The 23,691-nt window shown below is 41.2% G+C and overlaps 1 protein-coding gene across 9 annotated transcripts in view; it reads right to left on the reverse strand.

Annotated features, from left to right (window-relative positions):
- The window catches only part of LOC137675699 (NAD-dependent malic enzyme, mitochondrial-like), a 46,594-nt gene that overhangs the window by 11,840 nt on the left and 11,063 nt on the right, over window positions 1–23,691 (reverse strand). For all 9 annotated transcript variants that reach the window (XR_011049974.1, XR_011049977.1, XR_011049975.1 and 6 more), the window contains exons 3-12: window positions 14,983–15,116; window positions 9,930–10,079; window positions 7,950–8,025; window positions 6,516–6,677; window positions 5,892–5,995; window positions 5,444–5,553; window positions 5,237–5,334; window positions 4,073–4,186; window positions 3,866–3,980; window positions 2,549–2,691 (exon numbers count right to left, since the gene is read on the reverse strand). Coding sequence is in view for 5 of the 9 variants with exons in the window: in XM_068421888.1 (XP_068277989.1) it covers window positions 2,549–2,691; window positions 3,866–3,980; window positions 4,073–4,186; window positions 5,237–5,334; window positions 5,444–5,553; window positions 5,892–5,995; window positions 6,516–6,677; window positions 7,950–8,025; window positions 9,930–10,079; window positions 14,983–15,116 (1,206 nt within the window). In the remaining 4 variants the exon portion in view is untranslated. The remainder of the gene's footprint in view (window positions 1–2,548; window positions 2,692–3,865; window positions 3,981–4,072; window positions 4,187–5,236; window positions 5,335–5,443; window positions 5,554–5,891; window positions 5,996–6,515; window positions 6,678–7,949; window positions 8,026–9,929; window positions 10,080–14,982; window positions 15,117–23,691) is intronic.

Genomic DNA, 23,691 nt, shown 5'->3' on the forward strand with positions numbered 1-23,691 from the left:
CCTTTGGCCCTTTCTTCTCCCTTCGCGCCCTTCTGCTATGGCCGGTGTCCAAAGAGGACTCTATCCGTTTTCCTGCTGCCCCCGATCCCAGTCCGTGCATCCCTGAATCCAGCTCTCGACCATCACTGGGCCCAGCCTGGGCCTTCCCAGAGCCTGCCCTGCAGTGTCGGTGGGGATGTGGCCGACATTGGGGGAGCTCGATCTTGGTTTTGTGTATATATTTGATTATTCCAATATTATTATTATACTTTTTTTCATCATTATAGTTTATTAAAACTGTTTTAACTTTCCAACCCGTAAGTCTCTCTCCCTTTTCCCTTTCCCTTCTGGAGCGGGGGGGGAGGGTTAACAGAGAGCATCTGCCACAGGTTTAATAGGCGGCCCAGCTTTAAACCATGATACTAGTTTAGCCTAAGATTTCACACCAGCCAGGATTAGGCTGTTCCCAAAGCCAGGAGACACATGGGGCTGACAGCTCTGATCCCTAATGGCCTGACAAACTTTGTTTGTTGTTTTTAACTAAGTAAGTAAAGTCATAGAGGATTTTCTAGGTAATGACTGTATCTTGAAGGGAAAAATATACATTTTGAAGGGCAAGCTATGGGTAAAATGAGTACATTTCACAGAACTAAAGAGCATTATGAAACCAAACATTAGATATGGAGAAAAGAGCAAGAAACATTACAAAATTTATTAATAAGGACTGAAACAAAACTATACCTGTTCATTTACCAATCAGTAATATTTAATTGTCCAAATAACCAGTGTATATAAATAATAACTTATGAAAAATCATGAATAAAAGGACATATGGATCCAAGACAGGAAAAAAACAAAGATCCTCTCTCCATTTGGCACAAACTTTTTAAATAGCACTATGCTCACACAGCTACTTCAGTGAAGACGTTACCACATCTGAATCTAACCAGCACTGTTTTGCTTCTGCATCTGATAGTGACAACTACCCTGAGGTCCAACTCCTTGGGTCTCAACACACAGCCACGGGGAACAAGTGAGCCTCTTCCCTTAAAACATCTATCGCTCTGTTGATATTCTATACAAAGTGCAAGCAAAAATTAGGCTGATTCTCCCTCTAATAGTGCTGCTGGCCTCCTGCAGCCATCAGAGATGCCAGTAGTTTTTAGATTTACTTATGCCAGCTAAAGGCTTGGCTGTATAACTAACTCGTGTTTACTTTCTATCCAAGATATTTGAATTTAATTTTATCTACTGAAACACTGCCCAACTCACTATTTTGGCTAATGCAATATATCAGAGAGATATTAAACCATCTCCATTTAAAAGCATTCTCATTTACTAAAAGCTAAGTTTTAGATTTTGTCCAGAGGCTGTTATTCCTGTCTAGGGCTCACTCTGGATCTGCATATCTCTGTAGCAAGAGCTCCCTCCAAGCTGACGGGTCCAATAACACAGAAAAGAATTTGGGTGCCAACTGAAGATGTTGGAGTTCTACCCTTCCTGGTGTGAAGCTAACACCGCTGAGGCTGTAGCGCTGGAAACTGAGCCACACTAACAGTGGAAGGAAGGAGTTCATAGTTTTGCATCAAGAAACAAGGAAAAATCTCCACCCACTCATTTTCATGTATGGGTCACTTGATTTGGGATTGTAGCAAAAAAAAATAAAGAAAAGAAAGAAGACTTTTCACCGGTCTGCCTGATGCTCCCTTGTCCCCACCTCCTTCCCCTCAGGCTCTCTTCAAAGATTATTAGTTTTATATAAAAGTTGTGCAGAAAGATAAAAGACTTGCTTCATTAAAGGTAAAACCAAGGTCTGAGTGTGCTGGTGATAGTGTTATAAAAAAAAAAAAAAACACCACACACCACACAAAAACTCAACCTCCAACCCCCTCCAAGCACCCCACAGTGTAATGGCTTTGAGGTAACGGTGCAGAGCAAGGTGTGTTTATTCTCAGTTCACTCATTTCAACATTTGGTGGTGCCAGTGTACGAGGCAGAGATGTTGCAAGAGGGGAACACGAGGACAGAAGGCCACCATCGACTCCTGCACTGGAAGCACAGGTCTTCATGGGTCACTGTTAATGATATGAGTTCTGACCTGCAGACACTAGGATATGACTGAGTGCAAAGCAGAATTCCTGGATTGATGCAAGGACATTACCTGCTTTAAGGACTTTACTCACAACATGGCAGCCATTACATTTTAAAGGTTGCACCTAGTATCTATTATAATGTTAACATAAGACACTTCTTTAAAAAGAAAAATAATTTAAAAAGTGTGGTTGGGAACAGTTAATTGATCAAAGCTATGAAACAGTACCTAGCGGTCATTCTGTTAAAAAGTAATAACAAGATTTAGGCTATTTTAAGCTTTGCAAAATGTCATTATTTAAAAATCAAGACTTCTTTTCAAATCACCTCCATTTACTTTTGCCAGAAGACAAGAAAGATCTATATTATTATGTCAGTAAGTCCAATAATAAAATAATGTGAGTTCTTGCATTCTCACACTCAGTAAACAGTTCTATCATGAAGTGCCAACAGGTCAACATTTCTAAACATTACATACCTCTGTTAATGTATATGCTTCCTCTGCTGTGCATTCAGCTTTCACTGTAGGGTTACTTAGTGCAAATATTATGGGTCGCTCATTGATAGAGGCCATTGCTTTGATCACCTCCTGAGAGAAGAGCCGCCCAGCTCCTGCAACTCCTGAAGTAAATGGAAACACATAAAAATAGAATCAATATTTGACTGCCTCAGGGTAGATGACAGTGACTGTAGGTTAAGTTCATGTGACCCCTGAAGTCTCCCACTCAGAGCAAAGCATCGCAGGTTTTTCTAGCAGCAGGAGATGGAAACCAGGCACTGCTCTGTTAGTGGCTGCTTAAAATCCTCATTTTCACAGGAACATCTAATTAATGTGTTCCAAAAGCCTATTTTACATGATCTTTTTGTATTGATCTCTGTAAAGAACACTTATCACTGCCCTGGATAAGCAAGTGGGAACTCCAGGTTCTCCACAGATGATTCATCCTAGCTGGGTGTTAACTGTGCAATGCACATTCCCTTGATACTGGTACTTCTGACCACACTCACACAGGTACAAATACATAAAAACGGTGCACATTTATACACTGGCTACAAACTTCAGGGTAGCTACTCAGCCAAAAACCTTTTATTTTCCAAATAAATCACGTGCAAAGGAAATTGCAGAGTTGTACCAGGAAATACCTGTCATCCTATCTGACCTCTGCAGACAGCCACAGTTATAAATCAATACCTACATATGTCAGTGACCTAACAGGTATTGGTGATCTGCAGTATGGAACAGCTTCTTCAAGCCATGCTGCTGGCAGATTCTGACCAAAGAAGCTGACTGGGGGAAGAAAGTTCAGGGGAAAAAAAAAAAAAAAAAAAATTTACTCAAGTTAGGGAATTCCTGTAAAGCAAAAAAATCTGAAGTTTGTGACTGTTCTCTCCCTTGCTGCTGGTATAGGGAATGCATCTGGGAAAAAGGTTATATTTTTGTCTTCCTGACTCTTAGTGCCCTTCATTACAGTTTCAGTTCATTGTAGCCATGCAGTCCCTGAGAACATGCTCAGGGTTTTCAAAGAAAGGTCCAACACTAGCCAGAGAAGGACTAGAGAAAGCAGTTAACAAGGACACAAGATGCAGAAGGAGCACCACAGCTTCAATGGAGGATGCACTGAGAGAGAACCTGCACCTCAGTATATTTTCAAGCAGAAAATTGACCTCACATTTTCATCTTATTTACACCAGCAGAAATGCAGATCACTGTCACCAACCTCCTTGAAGCCATGTTAGCAAATTAAATGCAGCAAATAACCGAATGATGGAAACACGGAAACAGAAATAACCTTACCAATGATAGCTGAAGGCCGAAGTACATTCACTCCCTCTACAAATGTCTTTGGTATCTGCTCTGGAGCCTGATGCGTAAATGGTTCTTGATTGGAATCTACCTTTTGTTCTCGGCCCTATAGAGAGAAAGTTGATTCTTTTTGTGAGGAGGACATGGAAAGCACTGGCCATCTGTACTGTGGTATTTCAAGGCATGGTGTACCCCTACCTGAACCAGTAAACCATATTTGTCAAACATCCATATTCTCCTGTAGGCTTCCTCAGCAGAAACACCACTTTCCATCATAGCCATAACAATGAGGTTTGCAATTCCCAGGGCGGCCTTGTGGATAAAAGGATTTTGATTTTTAACAAGTCACAAAAGAGGTTTGTCATCACAAACACCACCCTGTTCAAGATCACCACAAAAATCATTTAGTAAGTCAGCTCTGAAACACAAGCAATGTTTGCCTAGGTGGGGGCAGACTCCTGGCACCAACAGTGTCACAACTTCAAGCAAAACAGAGAGGCAGCTCTTCTGGGTACTGTGCCCCCATAGTTGTACCAGTTCAGCAGCCACAATAAAGCAGCCCAATCAGACAGTAAGAACAAGTTAGTGCCACAGCCCTCCTGCCAAGAAACCACAGCCTAGTGTTTAGTGCCCAACTGCTTTATGAACCTTTCTGCTCCTGCTGCCTGTGATAAAGGCCTTGCAGACAGAGGGCAGAAAGCAGATGCTGACAGTGCTTCCCTCCACGTCCCTTCTCTTGGCTCGCTGCACATGCTGCTAAGTCTGGTGGAAGAAATAAGGTAGAGGGAAGCGTAGAGCAGATCTCATCACTCAGGCAACAACACAACACTAGCCAATTACTGCAATCTGGACTTTCCCCAGCTGGAGAAATTTTCAGTTAATTAAGTTATTTTGTCAGCACCATAGAAGCAATTTTGCTGATACACCAAGAAGCATGGTGCTGGTCCTGACACTGTGGCCCCAGTAACTAACTAGTGTCTGCTGCAAACAGCCACTGATTTAACTTGCTAAGAAAACCACCGCATACTTTTCTTCAATGCTATAAAAATTAACATATGTTCTTCCTCCCTTTCTTACTAAGTCATAATTTTACAGTAAATTCCCCTTCAACTACACACAAGTCCCTGATGCTTTTTTTAAGTCCATGTAAGAAAATGAAAAACTTGAGTCCTTGCCAATGTTAAACACCTTTCAAATAATCATCTTTAAGCAGGTAGTCCCTTCTGTTAATGTATTTCAGCTGGCTTTATATAAAAACGTTCTGCAACAGAATTCAGAGAACGTGAATCTCCACAAGTCCTGCAGAACCAGAAAATATACAGTTAAGTCTCTTGTTGCTCTAGAGCCCTGAAGAGAACTCACCTCTCCTGCTCCAAGGAAAAGCACTTTCTGCTCTGCAAGTGGTTTACCAGTGACTTTCTGTGCTGCCAGCAGTCCTGCCAAGGCCACTGAAGCTGTCCCTGTAAAAGCAGAACAAATCTAAGAAGAGCTGAACAGATCTACATGGCAGATTATGGTTTTAGGCAAGTTTTTTGCATGTACGTTAAGGAACATAAACAAAGGATATACCTTGAATATCGTCATTGAAGGTACAATATTTCTCTCTGTATTTTCTTAAAAAGCGAAAAGCATTGTGGTTTCCAAAGTCTTCAAATTGGATAAGTGTGTTCTGGCCGTACCTACAGAACATGGCAAATATTCCTATCACTACACACACAAAGAAATAAAATCATTTTAAAGCAAATCCTGCAAATAATTATCTTTGGAAAGAGGATGTCCCCAGGCCTTTCACTGTTTAAAACAGTCCCATCTCTGTTCTGTGCATATTTAACAGATAACTACAAGCAGCATGTTCCAGGTCACAGAGAAAATCACTACGGAGCCAGAAATACAGCCACGTCTCTTGACTTCTAGTCCTATCCTTCTTCCTTAAATGACTGTTTCAAGGACAGGGTGTTACAGAGTTTTTTGCCAACAGTTTTGGCCATACTTCTGTGCAGCATATTCAGTGTCATACCTGTCTGTAATGGCTTCCATAAATTCATCAATTAGGTCATCATAGACCTGTGAGCGATCCCTTTTTTGATACAGGCCCATATAAAATGGATCTTTTAAGAGTGTCTGAAAAAGAATAAATCAAAGATAGCAGCAGGATGAATCACTTCCTCAATATACACTTCCCAGAGTTCACAGTTAACACATTTCACACCAAAGATACTGCATTTATATAGCCACTGTAACTGCCTCCAGTCTATATCAATGTTCAGCTGGCACTTGAGGTCAGTGATGACTGCTTTTAAAATGGAACAAATCAATACTGTGAACAATAAACTGCTTTAATAAATCTGATTCACATTTCCAGCTTCTTCAAGTCAGGTCAACCTGACTGTCTATTTTACAGTGTTCCAGCATTCAAATTGCTTCCAAATGCACCATTTCACTGACAAATTAACTGGCATTTTCCAATCACTGACATGTAACTGTATAGTGAATTCCAAATCATTTGCCCTTACATAAAATACTTGGTTTTATCTTACATAAAAGTGCTCTAATAAAAATCTTCTCTTATAGTACTAAACACTCTTAAATAAATACTTTTCATAAGGATAACTTATGGCAGGCAAAGTTCAGTCATACTCACTGTATTATCAGTTCCAACATCGATGCACACAGGCAAGCATTTATCTGGATGTATTCCTGCACAGGCTGTATACAAACACAGTTTTCCTACTGGAATTCCCATCCCATACACACCTAGGTCTCCAAGACCCAATATTCTTTCTCCATCAGTGACAACAACAGCCTGAAAACAAAAGCAGGTTAAGTTATATATGATCACTGAAATTTATAAAGTTTAGAGCAATACTAGTTGTGTTTTTTTCCAGGCAAAAATTCAGGTATGCTTGCACAAAGAATGGATTACAAGGAATATTTTACTTGAAGCAATAATGCTTAATGTTAGGATTTGCTATGCTCCTTTTTCTTTCCTGAAATCCACTTGCCAAAGCCTTGAAAGCTAAGCAGGAAGGATTCCAGCTGCTGTGAGGAACAGCACCTTGCAACTCGGGTTTATGATTTCCACTTGTAAATTCAGACATCAAAAAGTTCACGTAAGTATCATTCACCTCATCTCCCCTTGTGGTTCTTGACCCAACTGGGTCATACAGGTTTTAATGGCAAAATTTGGGCCTTCCAACTACCACTTCTGCGTCCTAATCTGAGATCAAGATCACCTCTCCTACTGCTATGTAACACAGTAAGACCCAGAGGTGCATCCCCCAACAACTCCCCAAAAGCTGGAATAATGAAGTAAAACAAGAAGTTTGGCAAGTCTAATTCTCATCATCACTGTCTACTTGTGACGGACAGAGTTTGTATGCCTTAAACAACTTGTTTGACAACTCTGGCTGGAGGAGGGTATGTGTACTACAGGATGTTACCACCCTCTCCTATCTCGCATGCAAATGACCTAAAGTATTTAGACCTTCTCACTTGGGATGCTGGTGCATGCTCCAGCCCGCCACCTGAGGACCGATCCTGCAAGCGATTTACCTGAGGAGCAACTCTGCAAGCAACTTACCAACTCTACAGACAACTTACATCGCTGGATCCAAGGGTGGTGATCTCTCTTTTCCTCTCTCTCATAGCCTCTATCCTCTTTCTCTTTTCCCTTTTCCTTTTCTCAATGCCTTTAGAAACCCAAGACACGACCATGCCACTTTCCCTGGATTAATAACTTGTTCTTAATTTCATACCAGTTATTTGGTGTCGTTTCACCTTAATTTACTCCAAGGGATTTATGAACTAGTTGCGACCAGGTCGTAACACTACTCAAACCATAAATCTCTTATTTAGGATAAAACACTGCTCATATATATATATATATATATATATATATATATATATATATATATATATAGTCTTCTTTAGCTATATTTTGCCATCATTGTCAAATATCTGCCAAGGATGCATTATTTAGCATTTCCACCAAATTTCCATCAAATACCAACAAATCTTAAGAAGCTCAACTGAGATTAAATAACAACTAGAAAAAAAAATTATACAGTGGTAGTACCTTAACGTCATTCTCTGGCCAGTTGTTCACAATTGACCTTATATGGCCTCTGTCTGAGATAGAAATAAATAATCCTCTGAAAGAAAACAACAAAGCAGGAATATTTTACATGTGGCAATTAGAAATTTCACCTTGCTTTGTAAAACCAAGTGTCAAACAGTAAAATTGTCTTAAAATTGAAAGCGTTGCAATCACTGACATAAATCGCTCAAAGGACCATTTCTAATACACAAGTCTATTCAGCTACTTTGACACTCTAAAGTAAGAACACAGAGAAAATACTTTTCATGATGCTACCTAGATTTTACACTACTACAGGTATTCACCTTTAATACTCCTCCAGGGCAAAACACCTCTGGTGTTACTGTCAGACACTCCCCTGTAAGGATATGAGAAGGGAACACGATCCTAAGCCTGGCTTTACCTTTGTGAATCTCTGTTCACGACATTACACAAGGTGAGAGGAGGGAAAAGAAAGGAAAGAGAGGCACTGAGCATACTGTCTTCTCCAAGACCAGAAAGAGAACACTGCTTCCCACTGATGAGTGCTCCTCTGTGGGAGCATAGGAGGGGAGGGAAAGGAGCAGAGGTGAAGAGAAGGGTCTGTATTTCTTCTGCTTGAGCAAGCCCTCTGTTGTTAGGAAGAAAGGGGGCACGAAAGGCTTGGCAGAGGTGGTAACAGATAAATACTAACACTTGAAAAAGTGCTGGTTCTTGGAAAGAAAGGAGCACATCCTGACTTCCAGTCCATGCTGCTGTTTCTTGTACAGACAACTTCTAGAGGGGACAGTGTTCAAACTGGTCTATAACACATACAGAGACGTGGAATAGGAAAGGAAGTATGTGAGAACTAAGAGTACATCTCTCACATCTCCTGCCCTAGATCAGAAGCAAAACCATCAATTTGTTACTGTCTTTATCACAGCAGCTGCACTGTGCAGCCAAGTCCTCACGGCAGCAAAGGATCAGCCCTTCCTCCCCACAGCACTAAAGTCCTCAAGCGAGAGGGCTCTAGAAAAACACTTTGAATTGCAGTGAGAGTATCATGGAAATGAGCTGAAATGACTGCCAGTCTGAACTGGTTTGCTCAACGCAGAGCTAATGACCTGAACGGTTGTTTTGAAGTCACTGCTGAACCCAAACCAGATCCCAGCCAAACATATTTACTGTGTCAGAATAACTGAAAGCTGATACCTAGTAGCACAGCTTTAATACGGGGACTATCCACACCCAACGGAGTCTGCTGAGCTACCATGAGTGAAGCTTCTCCCTTCCTGCTTTGCCAACACCTCTCCTCACATACCACTCGCTGGCCTCTGCTCCTGCACCCAAGATGTCACGCTGTGCTGCTCTGCAAAGCATCGTGAGAACCTCTCCAGCAGGACCTTTGCCACCAGCAGGAACATGTTGGTCACAGCTTTGGTTCTGCCAGAGCTGTGGTTAGCCTGAGCTTCCTCCAGCAAATCTGCTGTATGGGCATGTGTGCACTCGTGTTTCTGCTTCTGTGCAGGCTGCGTGCAGGGTTGCACAAGGGAATATATCTAATGAATCTACCTGAAGTTACCCCTCTCTTGAACAGACAGTGAGACTGGATGACCTCCAGAAATCCCTTTCAATCTACACCTTCCTCTGAATGCTCTATCCTGATAGAGATCCTCAGACTCACAGATGTGATTTTGAGAGTTGAAAAAAGCCACAGCACCCTCCTCAGAATTAAAGAGCTGTATGGCATCTAGGAAGAGCTGGAAATGGGGCTGAAGCCCTGCACTTGTGGTATTTTTGTGACACATTACCACTTCTGTTTTCCAATATAAACTGGGTCTTGAGATACTATTTAATGAACTTCTACTGCCCTGAATTGGCGCAAGTCTTGTGTAGCTGAATCCAAATGAAAATAAAATAAAACATTTCCAAACATCAGGCAAGTATACAGAGAAAATGATAATAAATGTAGAAGCAATATATATCTATTGTTCTTACTTTGGTCTCCTGAAGATGTGTCCATACTGGGAGCAGGCAAGGCCTACTGTTGGTGTGTATACAATTGGCATTAACCGCTCAATATTGTCTTGTAATACCCTATAGAATAATTTTTCATTTCTCTCTTGGATTCCCATTATGTAGATATACCTGAAATTAAGCAAAAGAAAAAAACCACACTTATTGTTTCACATTTATGCTTGTTGAAAACAATGTGAAAAATGTCAAAGCAAAAACCAAACTTGCTTCATATTATTTCTTCATGAAATCCCTGCTTCCATTCAAGTCGGGCTTTGAGCACTAAACAAAACTTGGAAAAGGGAGAGCAGTAGTACTAAAAAGCTGAAATAAAAATACTGGAGATGACATACCACGCATGCTAACAAGTTAATGCACAAACATGCAGTGCGATAAAAGATAACCCATGGATTTATCACAGGATGCAGTTGGGAGTCTCAGTACCCTTAGAAAAAAAAGTTATCACTGAAAGAATTTTTCATCCAAAAAAAGTAATGTCCTGACAGTAAGGTCTTGTTAATCCTAACATTAACATAGCTGTAAAACAAATTAACTCCTAATTGTGACGGACAGAGTTTGTATGCCTTAAACAACTTGTTTGACAACTCTGGCTGGAGGAGGGTATGTGTACTACAGAGGCCTGCAAGTCTGGCAAGAGATAAGGGTCTTGGGAACAGAACAATACCCCTGCTGTGCCTTAATTGTTGTGATTTACAACTCTGTCTGGAGGAAGAGATAAGTCCTGTGGAGGCAGGATGGTATCTTTTCCTTGGGGCCAGCCTACATGTGCAACAACTTTGCAAGGCCTCAACCACGCTTGTGCAGAAGCGGGGTCATACAGCGGATACCACAACTAGGGGATCACGACCACCAGACACCCCTTGGGGGACCACCGACTCATTTCGAGAACAATCTAAGACTACAAAGCACAGGCGTCTCAATTAGCATGAGAAGCGAGGAGAGAAGGGAGATGTTACCACCCTCTCCTATCTCGCATGCAAATGACCTAAAGTATTTAGACCTTCTCACTTGGGATGCTGGTGCGCGCTCCCGCCCGCCACCTGAGGACCTATCCTGCAAGCGGTTTACCGAAGGAGCAACTCTGCAAGCAACTTACATCTCTGGATCCCAGGGTGGTGATATCTCTCTTTTCCTCTCTCATAGTCTCTATCCTCTTTCTCTTTTCCCTTTTCCTTTTCTCTCTTTTCTCAATGCCTTTAGAAACCCAAGACACTTACAACCATGCAACTTTCCCTGTAATAAATTGTTCTTATTTTCATACCAGGTATTTGGTGTCGTTTCACCTTAATTTACTCCAAGGGATTTATGAACTAGTTGCGACCAGGTCGTAACATTAAATTGGCGTAGTCGGCAGGATCCCTTGCTAAGAGTAAAGTAACTGGTGGTGCCCAGACTCAAGTAAGAGCGAGTTCTCTTCAATAGGGAGTCTGCTGGGGAGGAAGATATCATCCCTCTGAGGGATAATGATGAATTTAAGGACCCCCCTGGGGGAGTCCGATGTCTAGGATACAAAAAATGGGATCCCCCTGGGGGAATCTCAAGTGGAATGTAGTCTTCTAGAGAAACTGGAGAGCTATAATGCTCGTCCTTCCCCTCCCGGTATGACCTGGGCACATAATAATTGGCATGATCCCCAAAATGTAGTGGACTGGATTATGGTCTTGATGAAGGAACAAAAATTCAAGCTTGAAAAAGGGAAAGTGCTGGTCTGTGGTGTTTTGGGTGCTGCTCTGATGGCTGCCCAAAAGCAAAGGCAAACAAATCAGCAAAAAGAGCATGAAACAGTTAAATCCTTACAAGACCTGATCAAAGGCATACAAGAACAGCTAGACAGTGAAAGAGAGCAATTAGCTGCCGAAAGGGCAGTTAACCACCAGCTTCACACCACCTTAGCAGAATCCTTTGAACGAGAAAAAAGATTGGGAATCATCCTCCCGGAGGGAGCCAGAATTTACACAACTGACTCAAACTGATGCCCTAAGGGAAATACTATTTCGCCCCTTGATTAAAACTGTTACAATGAATGACGGGCAGGGGGGAGCACAAGTCACCGCTCGTATGATCCCCCACTCCCTTACAGATTTGGCACAGAGCGTATCTCTAAGGGAATTCCTAGAGAAATAATGGCATTTTCCCAGATAAGAAGCTAATCGGGGCCACCGATACCATGGCAAAGAGCACAAGATCAATATTCGGTGGATTGTTCCTTCTTTTTAACAACTGGCTCTGTATTGGGCCGAGTCCTGTTCTCTTTTCTCTTTCAGGAACTACCCAGAGGAAAAGGACCGGACGACAGAATGCTAAATGAATGCTGATACTAGACCTATTAATCATTTGTGCAATCATTTCTTTATGATCTTTATAACATGCATTTATCGTTATCGAACAAGGTGTTTTGGGAAGGGAACTTATGTATCTTGTTAATCTAATTAATCAGTTATGTTGATTGTGGAGAAAACAATTTTAATGCTTAAGACAAGGTTTTGTCAGAATGTGGGGGGGGGGGGGCAAGATCAAGGACCATAATTCAAGGCATGTGTACTTGCTGAGGATACCCCTCCAAAGGGCTGGAGAAACCAGGACCCTACCTGCAATATATCTCCTATACCTCAAATAACCATTTTAAATTTTACAGAACCTTAAGAGGCATCAATTTGTTTTGAAAAACATAACCTAGCAGATGCATGTCCTAAGCAATTGGACCAGATATGCTTTTGGAGATTTGAATCAGCAAGTGCAAGTCTTTAAAATGACCCTTCACAATAGATTAGCACTAAACATGTTATTGTTGAGGGAGTATGTGGAATGTTAAACCTCACCGAAGGAGAATGTTGTGTTACGATCCACAACACCTCTACCTCTATAGACAAAACTCGTGCAAAGATGAAGACGACTGCGGACCAAACGGCTGAATTATTCCAATCAATGCAACCAAAGGAATGGTTTGATGGACTGGCTCCTGGATCTTGGATCGCATCCATATTAAAATCTCTGGGACTCACAGGGTGGGGAAAATGGTTGACACAAATTGGAATCACTTTGTTGATTGAGATTGTATTGATGATGCTAGGCATAGCTATTGTGCCATGTATGATCACTCCATTACTGTCTTCTATCTCTTCTCTTTTCTCTCCCTCTATTCGCTATGTAAAGATCACCACTATCGACGAGGACCTGGAGCTACCAACCAACCCAGGTGACTTAGGGGACATACAAACAAGCCTTTAAGTCACGGGGTGGTGTAACGGACAGAGTTTGTATGCCTTAAACAACTTGTTTGACAACTCTGGCTGGAGAAGGGTATGTGTACTACAGAGGCCTGCAAGTCTGGCAAGAGATAAGGGTCTTGGGAACAGAACAATACCCCTGCTGTGCCTTAATTGTTGTGATTTACAACTCTGTCTGGAGGAAGAGATAAGTCCTGCGGAGGCAGGATGGTATCTTTTCCTTGGGGCCAGCCTACATGTGCAACAACTTTGCAAGGCCTCAACCACGCTTGTGCAGAAGCGGGGTCATACAGCGGATACCACAACTAGGGGATCACGACCACCAGACACCCCTTGGGGGACCACCGACTCATTTCGAGAACAATCTAAGACTACAAAGCGCAGGCGTCCCAATTAGCATGAGAAGCGAGCAGAGGGGGGGATGTTACCACCCTCTCCTATCTCGCATGCAAATGACCTAAAGTATTTAGACCTTCTCACTTGGGATGCTGGTGCGTGCTCCAGCCCGCCACCTGAGGACCGATCCTGCAAGCGATTTACCTGAGGAGCAACTCTGCAAGCAACTTACCAACTCTACAGACGACTTACATCGCTGGATCCAAGGGTGGTGATCTCTCTTTTCCTCTCTCTCATAGTCTCTATCCTCTTTCTCTTTTCCCTTTTCCTTTTCTCTCTTTTTTCAATGCCTTTAGAAACCCAAGACACTTACAACCATGCAACTTTCCCTGTATTAATAAGTTGTTCTTAATTTCATACCAGTTATTTGGTGTCGTTTCACCTTAATTTACTCCAAGGGATTTATGAACTAGTTGCGACCAGGTCGTAACACTAATAAAGAGTTCATTTTGAAGGAGTTACCTAGGTGTGTAAATTAAACCTGCATTTTTGCTAATTTACCTACCAATCTACCGTGTATCAATTCATATTCAGTCTTGCTGACCCGACAACATAAAGATAATGAATTAGCAATTATCTTTGCCAATACAGACATGACTGTTGCAGATCAGCAAGTGACATGAGGTGGATTTAAAAGTCATCTTTTTGGTTTTCATGAGAACAAAAGTGTTTTGATGTGGTCCAGTAAGCCTCAAACCATTCCAGTGCTCCTCTCGCCTTTAGGAGGCTGCATATTTTTACATGCAGATATACACAGGCTTATATGAAAACAGTAAGAGGATGCTAAAAACATGCCATTCTAAAAAAAAAAAAAAAAACACTACAAATCAAAATCCTTCACATTTTTTTCACCAAAGCAGTGGGTTAAACAAAGATTGATATAAAAATTACACATTATGAGACTCAAAATTCTAACCCTGTAATTCCTGTCTAGCAATAACTAATGTATATAATAAAGTTTTTCATACCTAATTATCAAACCCTCAATTTACCTTCATTCTCACATATTCTTCTAGCATGCACTAGCTGCCCCCTCCTCCCCCCCAAATAGTTCTGTGCTCTAACAACCTGCCACCCAAATCTTACACATTACAGAAATATATATTACATATTACAGCAAGGTTTGCAGCTTTGTAACTGGCTAATTTGTGTACATTCTTTTTTGTGACCTTATGACTATGGAATGGAAGAAAAAAAGCTCCCCAACCTCATTTAGCCACATAACAAACGCACGGTTGATGAAAGTAGTTTTCTGTGCAAAAGTGAAAATAACCTCCAACAACTGAAAAACCCAGTGGAGGCATAGAAACCTTGTTTGGTTATCCCCATGCAAAATTTTACAGCAATTTCCATTTACTTGCATGTCAAAACAAGGCCAGAGGAGTGCGTACTTTTCCAAGGGGTCAGTCATTTTTGCCAAATTCTTATGGAAGCGTAAGGCTTGAATGTCTTGCGTCTCTATTTTAGGAGGTAGAAGTCCTTGCAACCCAAGCATTTGTCGTTCATGTAATGTAAAGGCCATACCCTGAAAGCAAGAGAGGTGAGAAATAATTAGCAGGTCCTCTAGCATTTCTATTTATAATGTATTTCTGTTTGCCATTTCTGACTACCCACTGCATCCTTTTCTCACAACAGGTGCCACAGCAGGCAGGGTTTGGATATATTTGCCTCTGCTGGGGTTCTCCTCGCCCTTTGTGGGTATCCCTTTTGACCACAGCTTTTCCACATCTGAGTCCTCATGCCCTTTGCCAGATTTTCCTCTGTGAAAGTGGAGAACAACAACGAGATCCCATTGCAGACAGGCTAAGGTTTAAAAGTAAAATAACAGTTGTTTCTTGAATTGTTTCATAGGAACATAAGGTTGACCAGGAAGATGTTGGTCACCCAGTCTGGTCCCTACAAGCACAGTCCACAGCAGTTTATCTGAATTGCTCCGGTTGCTGCTTTTTTCTACACACTTTCAGTAATCCAGCCAGATCCCAAAGTTACTGAATTGCCCTAATGCTTCTACTGAGATCACAATTCAACCCAAATCCTTCAATTTTTCTTAGGGCTAGAACTAATCTATTCATCTTCAACTATAGTTGTCTCCTACCAAAAAGCCTCATTTGTAACAAATTAAGTTCCAGAAGAGTTAAACCACAAAATTATCCCACCATTTCCATTCTTCTCTGTTTCAAGGTGGATGAAGAGTTTAATTTATTATTTAAATACTAATTTGAATGGTTTAACAATAACATTCAATAAAACTGGCTTTTCACTTAGTAGACAAAAGAGGCTGCTGTGAGCTACCAGCTAGAGGAGACTGACAGGCATCTTCATGAGGCAGTTAACTCCTAGGCGTAACTTTGCAAAACACTAACTAATCCGAGTCTGGATTCACAGCCAACCTGTCTGAAAGCGCTGACCCCATTTCCAACAACAACTGACCCCACTTTAAGTTTGTCATTTCCAAAAGAGCAACAATAAACTTTCCTTATTTCAGTTTATCCAACTGGGTCAGTTCAGTGAAGGATTAAATCAATAGTTGTGAACACAGGAGCTGAAAACCCAGGAAAGCCTTTGCTGTGCGTCAATCTGTGAGCAAAAGCAGAATTGGAAAGGGAAAGGTCTGCTAGTTGTAATGTTTTGAAAGAGATGGAAACAAGAAATATCAGTTCTGCTCACAAACAACACTGCCTTTGTTGATGAAAGCAGCTAGATTAAAAAAACAAGAGCACATTTTCTCCAAACTTCCCCACGCTGGAAGCAACTTCTTACTGCCAAGTTAAAAAAAAAAAAAAGGTTTAAAGAGCTTTCTAAAGTTTCTTTTATGCCTTGTAATTACATTCCAAATTCCTTCTGCAATCGGAAAAATCACAAGAAAAGAAATTAATATTTTCCCACTTCGGAATAAAACCCCATAAATTAAGATTATATATTTTCACCTCTGCTTATGTTTGAATAAACTTTCACAGGTTTTTGTAGAAAGCATGCCCATTAACAAAAAACCTCTTGTTTAGAGGCTATACTTAGTGTAATTCAGCATACTTGAATGGTTTATAACAAATAAAACCAGTCCTTAGGAAAAAACATAATTAAAATGATGAGTAGTTTTTATATAATTTTTCTCTTTGCTTATTTAAATCACATTTAATATCAGTTGGTTTGACTACACTGATTTAAGCAGTCCACCTGCTTTTCCATCCTACTTCTATACTATGTTCTAAAGTAATAAAATATTCAGAGTTAAAAAGCAAGCTACTCTACTTCCAGAAAAAAAAAAGAATAAAAACCTTCCCTGTTTTGCAAAAACCACTTGAAAACACTTTTTTGCAAAAAACTTTTAAGTATTTAACCCTAAAATAGATCGATGCTTCGTATTTCTGACAACCTTCCATGTAGTATATTTGATATTAAATACTGAACTCAATTTATATCCTTTCTCTACTCTCTGCGAGTCATTCGCAAACCATTTTTTTCCTTCCTCGTGTAACTGTTATTCTCAAGCATTCTTCCAATATTGTCTGTAAATAAATTTCAGATGACAGCTTATTCCTGAACTTTTTACCCTTGCTGCTGGTCTTTTGCTGGGTGGAACAGTCACTTGAGCCACATGAGAATTTTCTTCTGAAAACTGATTTGAATAATCCAAAATTTCCACTGAGAACACAACCAAGTAAACAGCACCGACATGAGAAAAAATAACCACGAGGAACACACACTGAATGCTATTTTTTCTTATATTGCCAAGATTCTATTTCAGTTTCACTTCTATATACTTCACAAAAAATATTGAAAGATTCTCTGGGAATGTAAATGCATTTTCCAAAGTTGCATGGAAGCGAACCATGCAAACACACATCTCAGCTAGCTTCTCCTTTTCCTTAACTACCCCCTAAATTTGTGACCATCAGCAGTTTATGCCTTTTTAAAACAACAATTTCTCAACACAAACTGTACTTGCAGTGGAAGTGATTTAGGATACAAAGCCCAGTACAGCTGGTAAACTTCTGTAATATTTTGACTGTTACTTTCTCAACCTGCCCAGTTGCTCCCACAATGTTAACATTATGTTTGCTTATTGACAATAAGGTCTGATTCAATACTGAAAAAGGTGGCCCCTGTATCTACTAGAAATTCTACAGTTTTCTCTCCTTTCCCTAGATGCATTTTTACCCAGGGTTCTGCTAGGGAAGATTCCCCTGGTTCCAGTCAGTCAGCTCCTATACCAGAAACCATTACCGATTTCAGTTTCGGACAATCCTTTTTCCAATGCCCCATCTGCTTACAATACACACACTGATCTTTCAGAAGGGGTTGATTTCCCCTCGGTGGGACACTTGCACCTCATCTCACAGCGTTAGTGTTATTTCCCGGTAAGTTCTGAGAGGGTCTCTGGCCCCCTGCGGTGCGCAGAGCAGCCGCTGCAGCACCGGCAGCTGCTCCGCCCGTCACTCCCCCTCCGAGTCTCCCTATTCCGATATGCCTGCCATGCAGTCTCCAGCAACCTCTCTAAATCTCTCGCATCCATTCCTTGCACTTTCTGTAGCTTTCTCCTAATCTGCCGATTGTCCCAAAAACAGGGATCCACTGTTCCCGCAGAATTCCAGCCAGAATCAGAGCCTGCCCCTGGGCTCTGGCCACTTTCACAAACACTGCATTCCCAGCAGCATCTCCTTCTCTATCCCCTCCTCTAATCTTTCCTTCTGTGCACCAACCTTTAAACACTTTTGTACAATGCTACAAGCCAAGCAACATCCTTTTAACCTCCTTTTTTTTTTCTCCCCTATCACCAGGACCATAGGGTCCTGGGGTGCTAAATTAATTCCACATTCCTTTTGCCACTCTGGGTGATTCCACAGAGTAAAGAACATATCTGCATAACCTGCTTCATCCCATTTTCTTTCACTTCTTAAAAATAAGATAAGTTGTAACAAAGTATTGTAATCTAAAGTTCTGTTAACAGGCCATTTTTCTCTGTCATATAACTTGTATAAAGGCCACCACTGATTGCAATATTTTACCAAAATCTTACAGCTCACACTTCCTCCAGGTGGTCCCCCAATCTTTCCAGTGAGTCAGAATGCAGCCCAAAGGGCTCTTTTTCAAAACTCCACCCTGTTGGTTTCCCATTCAAAAATTTATAACACACAAAGACAGGGACTGGGGCCCGAACACTTACACACACAGAGACAACGATTAACAATTACTACAGCCACAGTATTTCAGGTTCCCACATTTATCAATCACTTTGTCCTTCTCTGGCTGTTTCCCTCGCAGGATAACAGAACCGCGGATCCGGACTCCGCACTCGCTTCGTACGTATTTGTACGTCTCACTCACACAATCATACAAATTCAGATACAAAGTCAAGATACAATAAACAAATTTTCCTCCGAACATTCACTCGCCCCCCCGCCAAAACCTCGGGGAGACAAACAAAGGTACAGAGATTATAAAGTTAACAACAGCAGCTGCTACTCCCCAGATGACAAATGTCAACATAGGTTATTCAAAGATTTTCAAATACACGTATACCAAACATATACGTATTACTACGCATATGTAAACCAAATGCCACCCGGCAGGGTTCTTACGAACCGCGACTTATGAGTAGCTCCAAATGACCGGTCCCAAAAACAGAAACAAAAACAAAACAAACACAGAAAGAATGCCTTTTCTTACCAGTGGTCCTTGTCTGTCCCTGCATGGATCCGCCGAATCGGAGAGTCCCTCCAGAGAAGTCTCCGGGGCCGGCCAAGGGAGTCTCCGACCCAGGGGTCCTGCAGCCGGACAGAGAGTGTCCCGCCTGGGTCGCCAAAACTGATACAAAAATCTTAGATCTCCAAACCCCCTTGCTTTCTAACTTTCCTCACCGAAGTGGGAAGCTCGGTGCAGCTGGGTAAGGAGTCCAAAAGAAAACTCAGTAACACCAGAGGGTGTTATTAAGCAGGCATTCTTTATTGCAGCGCTGGGCAGCACTGGGGATTATCCGCCATGAGTGCTCCACTGGTTATGGTATATAGTCTCTGAAAATTTACCAAAAGTTATACATAGTCATAGGATTTCCGAGAACTCATTTACATAGCCAAGAGATATGCAAATGTCCATTCGCGTGCGCAGTCGTTTTCCCTGGTGGTCTTCGGGGGGGGGGGGGGGGGGGGGGGGGGGGGTGTCTTCAGATGAAGGCCGGTAGTCTTCCTCACTGTGTTTGCTGACTGACCCCTGCTTCTGCGCGCACTCAGTCTAGGGATCAGGTAGGCCACGTCCTTTGAGGTTGCAAATTCCCTTATCTCTGTCTTCCTGTGCATCCGCTCATCCCAAGGCCCAGCCATCTGAAGCGAGACTATCCTGGAGCCTCCTTATCTTACAGCCATTACCACTCTTCAAATTGTAAAAGCTTCCCTTTGTTTTGTATATCTATGTTAATCGAGTGTCTAAGGTATTTTCAACATCCCTTGCTCTGGGGACCCCAACTGTTTCACTACCTAATTTCTAAATTTCCACTATTAGCATGACACTGGGACATGGCTTCTCCTTAATTTCCCTGTACAGTGAAACCAGTTACCTTAAACTATCTGGGTCTTTCATAATATCAAACGAGCCCTGAGGTTAGTACTAAGCAGAACAGCTACCCATCTTTATTCAGTTTATTCACATTTTTACCAATCTATAAGCAACCTGGATTTTCGGTGTATCTGGAGTTACAATAGCATTAAACACAGTGAATTTTTCAGTGGTACTAAGTACTTCCAGCTCTTTATTTACGTGACAATTAGATTTTACCACATTAAAAGACACTTTAATTTCTGCCCAGGACTAACTCAGGAATCTGAATGCCATCAGCCTCCCTACAGAAATTCAATCCTTGTCCCAACTAGAACAGAACAAGTTCAGTCCAGAGCATCACTATAAAAAACCCAGAGCCCTTCCAACACTTGCTGTATTCCCATTCATTATCTTTGTCCATGACCATCAGCTGCCCCTTGTTTTGCATTTAGGATTGCAGCTTCTTCCCTGTACAGCACCTTGCAGGACAGAGATTTCCCTTAAACTCGTGTGCCTAGGAGCTGCAGGATTACAAATTTCCTGGCCTCTTCTCTCATTTTATAAAACCCAGCGCAGTCTGACAGAATCAGCCATCAATTCCCAGGGAATCAGGAGGCATTCAGCAATTTGCAGCACTGGGACTGATGTTCTCAGAGGCACTTAAAATCCCAGCACCTACTTAAGGGCCAATTTCCCTCTGGTTTTCACTGGGATTAAATACCTAAATACTGTAATGATTTGAGCTTAAGTCACAGGGATCACTTTTTGGTTTCCTTTGACCCACAGTGCTAGGTGTCCTTTATCTGAGTGGTATCCACTGACTTTCGCTTAGATTAGTTTCCTTAATCCTCTTTCCAGCTCAGCAAAAAACAGGTGTCCTTTCTAAGATAGTACAGACAAAGCAGGAAGCGCATCTAGGAAAAAACCCAGCACACTTCAAAGACCACAAATGAATTAATACACATGGACAAATTTATTGCAACAAAATCAACGTACTGCATCGGGGAAAAAAAAAAAGGCAAGTAAAATAAAGTGTTGACAATTTTTTAGTTAAGACAAGCTCGCATTGAATCACCACGTACTGTGCCTTTAATCCACAAACTATCTGGCACCAGGACCTCACTTTAGCCCTAACAACTGGGCTCTACTACACAAAGCGAGCAGTGCTATAAATACCAGCATATAAAAATTCTCGTTGCCCACTTTGCATGAAGGTGAACAGGAGATCTGAATCCTGCAAGCGTGATTTTTATAGCGCCACTGAGTAAGTAATACTGAGGGGTTTCTAAGCAGAGAAGTACTAGCGGTGATAATTTTTTCCCCACCTGCAAAGTCTTGCAGGCATATATATAGAAGGGGATACTTTTACCCAACACCATAAATACGCTCAAGCATTCTGAAAACTTGTACAGTTTATAACAAATAACCCATTCAAAGCCCCTGATAAAGATGTAAATGCAGAATATATCCAAACATGTTTGGAAAATGAGAGTTAGCCTACTTCACAGGGAAGATTTAATCAAATGGTTTTCATGTAACTTCTAATCATTGTTATACCATACTCAGCAGTATATTGTAGGCTTTGAAGTAGCATCATAAACATTTTTAAAATGAAGTAGATTTTACATTGGATTGTGAGATGCTGCTTCTCTTAACTCTGCTTCCTTTTGCTAAATCACAAAGTTCACTATTGCACAACATGTCTCCACTGCAAATTAATGAAGTTCACTCGTATGAATCAAAGGTGTATTTGCTATCTCAACCATAGATTCAAAGTTTCTGTGTTTATGAGAACAGTATAGAATATGGAAATTTCCTTTGATTTTTTTTCCTCCTTCATTTTTTAAACTTAATTTCCTATCTTTATTCTTCTAGAAACAGCATAGTATATATACTGGAGGGTATGGCTGACCCAGCACAGCGATCTACCCCCTGATGAACTGTGAAATGACCTAGACTTTCCCCAGGTTATTAAGCCTTTAAAGACCTTAGTCTCTCTGCAGGCAAAGATGCCACCAGTTCTTGTACCACCTCTGTACATCTGGAACCAGATGTAAATCCCTTTGGCTGCTGAATCAGACATCAGACTTAGCTAACCCCCAGTAGCTCTCATTTGTTAATGATGTGGCTTCAACTAATAGCACTCCCCTGCAGAATATAGGAAAAAGTCAGAAACAGAAAGCCTTTACACACTAGCAAGAAAGTCATCCAGCCTCTCTAGGGTTTGTTTCCAAGCACCGATGGTTATGGTAAAGCTGTACATTGCAAATCGTAAGCATGATGACTGAAACAGTTCATCTACACCATAGAGCATCACTGAACACCTCAGAGACATTTCATTAAACTGCTATTTTTCCAACTGAGCAGATGCCATTGCTTTTGTTCTCCTTTAATGGCATTAATCCTACAATAAAGAAACTGAAAAAATTAAAAAACAAGACAGCTTCCTTCCTTTCTCCACCCACCATCCCAGCAGCTCATGAGTCCTGAGCAGAACAGCTGATCTAAGTTAAATGAGGTGCAATGCTACCCACCACCTTTGGCACTTACAGCACCTTTTCAGGCAGATAAAAGCTGGTTACAGATTAAACAGTTCCATCTTTCCACATTTAATTGCCTTTAAAAGCATGAAAATCTCAAAGAAGCTGATAAAAGCTGCAGAAGCACAGCCATGCAACCTCCATCCAACAATCTCTCCATCTCCAAACCAGTTGGGCAGGACACAAAACCTGTGGTGGGATTTTACGGCTAGGCATGTGCGTGCGCAAGGAAAATAGCAGTTTCTATTAGTTTCCTGCCTTCTAGGATCTTCAATCAGAAACTGCTGGTAGTATTTCAAGCACTGCATTTCTTAACAACATGACAATTACCATTTGCAGTACATCTCCACATCCTGTTTATTTTGGTTTCCCCACGAAGGCAGACGGGCATTGCATATTCTACACCCTGGCTGCTCAACCCAACTGACACAGTCTAAAAATTATTAAAATAAATCAAATGTGTCAAAAAAACAGCATGGTGAGAAAGGGCAGTGGAAAGGGAAAAGGAGCATCTGCTTTTAGATCTTCAAGTTCATACAATCTTTCTTCACATTCTCTTGTCCTATCCTATTTATTTTGTCCAACTAACTTTAACTTCAGGTTGGTGTGTTTTTTTTTTTGTTTGGTTGGGTTTTATTCCGAATTGGAAACACACTGTTTGGGTATTTGCCAGAAGTCAGTGAGGTCACGTACACCTTTGTTAAGAAAAATGATTCTTTAAACAAAGGTAATCTATCAAGAGTTTCTGGAAGTATTCAGTAGGGCATAGATGAAAATAAATTGGGCTGAAAAAGCTGGGAACAAATGCAGATGAAACTGTGATTAATGGTCTAGCTAAATACAAACTATGAGAAGGTGACCACCCATGTGGAAGGTAGACACTGGGACAGTTCCTCAGGAATTAGTCTGGGATTAAACTGCCACTTGTGACACCATCAGCAAATTATTTTTTAAAATTTACCATGTACTCCCATACACATATGCCCAGGCATATACATACAAATATGTCTGCATACATGTGTGTGTTTA

The sequence above is a fragment of the Nyctibius grandis genome, chromosome W (assembly GCF_013368605.1).
Source record: "Nyctibius grandis isolate bNycGra1 chromosome W, bNycGra1.pri, whole genome shotgun sequence".
Taxonomy (NCBI): Eukaryota; Metazoa; Chordata; class Aves; order Nyctibiiformes; family Nyctibiidae; genus Nyctibius; species Nyctibius grandis.